The 1671-nt window shown below is 69.9% G+C and overlaps 2 protein-coding genes across 2 annotated transcripts in view; both read right to left on the reverse strand.

The window, feature by feature from the left end:
- H696_02889 (hypothetical protein) overlaps window positions 1-103 on the reverse strand; it is a gene marked incomplete at both ends in the record, with an annotated part of 1993 nt that extends 1890 nt beyond the window's left edge. The window contains one exon of the mRNA XM_009496784.1: window positions 85-103. Coding sequence (XP_009495059.1) covers window positions 85-103 — 19 coding nt within the window. The remainder of the gene's footprint in view (window positions 1-84) is intronic.
- A 1154-nt stretch (window positions 104-1257) lies between these two features.
- The window catches only part of H696_02890 (hypothetical protein), a gene marked incomplete at both ends in the record, with an annotated part of 9611 nt that continues 9197 nt past the window's right edge, over window positions 1258-1671 (reverse strand). The window contains one exon of the mRNA XM_009496785.1: window positions 1258-1528. Within this exon, the coding sequence (XP_009495060.1) occupies window positions 1258-1528 (271 nt within the window). The remainder of the gene's footprint in view (window positions 1529-1671) is intronic.

Genomic DNA, 1671 nt, shown 5'->3' on the forward strand with positions numbered 1-1671 from the left:
GTGGGGATACGGACATTCCCCCCCTCCCCCGCCCACAGACACCACCTCGGCGAAAGGCGAGCGAGGGGGGGAAGGTTCAGGTACAGCGGCCACCGGCCTGCATCCCCAGCAGAGCTGATTAATCCCATGTCTCCCGGCTTGCTCCCCCCCCCCCCCACCCTCCAGCCCGGAGCGCTGCTGGTGCCTGCGCGTGACGCGTGCCGGCGCGCGCGCACGCCCCCTCGCCAGCCAGAGGGCAAGCTGCCGCCTCGGTCCGGCTCCATGGGGCAGAGCTCCTGGGGCGAGGTGCCCAGCGAAGGCCTGTCCACAGCCAGCCCCCAGCCAGGGTGCGCGGCATGCGCATCCCCCGAGGGAGAATGTGTTTGACGGTCGGCGATATTCGATTCCGGGATACCTGGCAGGATGTGCGGACACATGCTCGGTCTGGATTGCCCGGAGGCGGCAGCGCACGCCTGGCGTCACGGCCGACGCCGGCTGGCCGGAATTCGCCAACACATATATGCCCAGGGAGGGCCTCGAGGCAACCAAGCCGCTCCCGGACCAAACAGAGACGCGGGCGAGCTGAAGGAAAGGCCCCCTCCGCCCCACCCACCCCCCCCATGCGCCGGCCTCCCACCTCTGAAGGGGGGGGGGGGGGACGGGCGTCGGACGGCCACATTCCAATGCCCGCTTTGTGGCCGCCCTTGTCCAAGCCCGCTCGGAAGCCGGGCCCCCCCCCCGGCGGAACAAGGACAAGGGACCGGCAAGCTGGCCAGACGCCCGTTGGTGGAGGGCCGAAAAGCAGGCCGAGCCAGCCACGGAGCCAGGCATTCCGGGAAAGGAAGAATGCCCGAGGTATTTCGTGGCGATAGCCGAATTCCGCACCTAGTCACATGCCCACAGAAGAATACCGACCACTGGAGCGAGTGGGCAGTTTGCCCAAAGTGCCGACGATCAAGTGGACACCCACCCACACAGACGCGCGCGCTCTCCCGCCGGGGCCGATGTGTGTGTGTGTGTGTGGGTGTGTGGGTGTGTATATGTAGGGGGCGGGGGTGCTCGGACAGGCCTGGCCCCTTTTCTCTCCTGCTGCCCAGGGCCGCGGCGCAGCCGGCGCAGGCACGGGGAGGCGCGTGCACGTCTAAAAAGAATGTATTTCTTCGCTCCCCGCCCCCTCTCCGGGGAATATGGGAGGAGGAGAAGGAGGAGAAGAGAAGGGAAGGGGGGGGGGGTGGGGGACGGCGAGGCAGGAACAAGGGAAGGCTGGTCACCGTGTGTCTAGGAGGGTAGGGAGGAGGGCGGAGAGGGATCGCTGGTGTTCGGCCGTTCGGCCGGACCCGAGCAGTCGTCCCCCCTCGGCAGGTAGGCAGCCACAGCCGGGTGCTGGCGCAGGTCGTTTCCGTCGGAGAAGATGAGCCAGGTGACGCCCAGCGGGTCGAAGAGCTGGGCCATGCGCTGCTCCAGGAGGCGTCGGTCGCGAGCGAGGGCCTGCGACGCGGAAACCGACAGAGCCGGCGGGCCCGCCAGGCTGGTGGCGCTGGTGCTGGCACTGGCACTGGCCGCCGCAGCAGGGCCACCGCCCGGGCGGTGGAGTGAAGGCGGCGGCGGGGCCGGCACACGGCCGGTGTCGGTCGGGCGCGGGGGCAGTGGTGGGGCCCCGCCCGAGGTGGGCACCGCGCCGCTGGTCGCAGC

This window comes from Fonticula alba, assembly GCF_000388065.1.
Source record: "Fonticula alba strain ATCC 38817 unplaced genomic scaffold supercont2.4, whole genome shotgun sequence".
NCBI lineage: Eukaryota > Rotosphaerida > Fonticulaceae > Fonticula > Fonticula alba.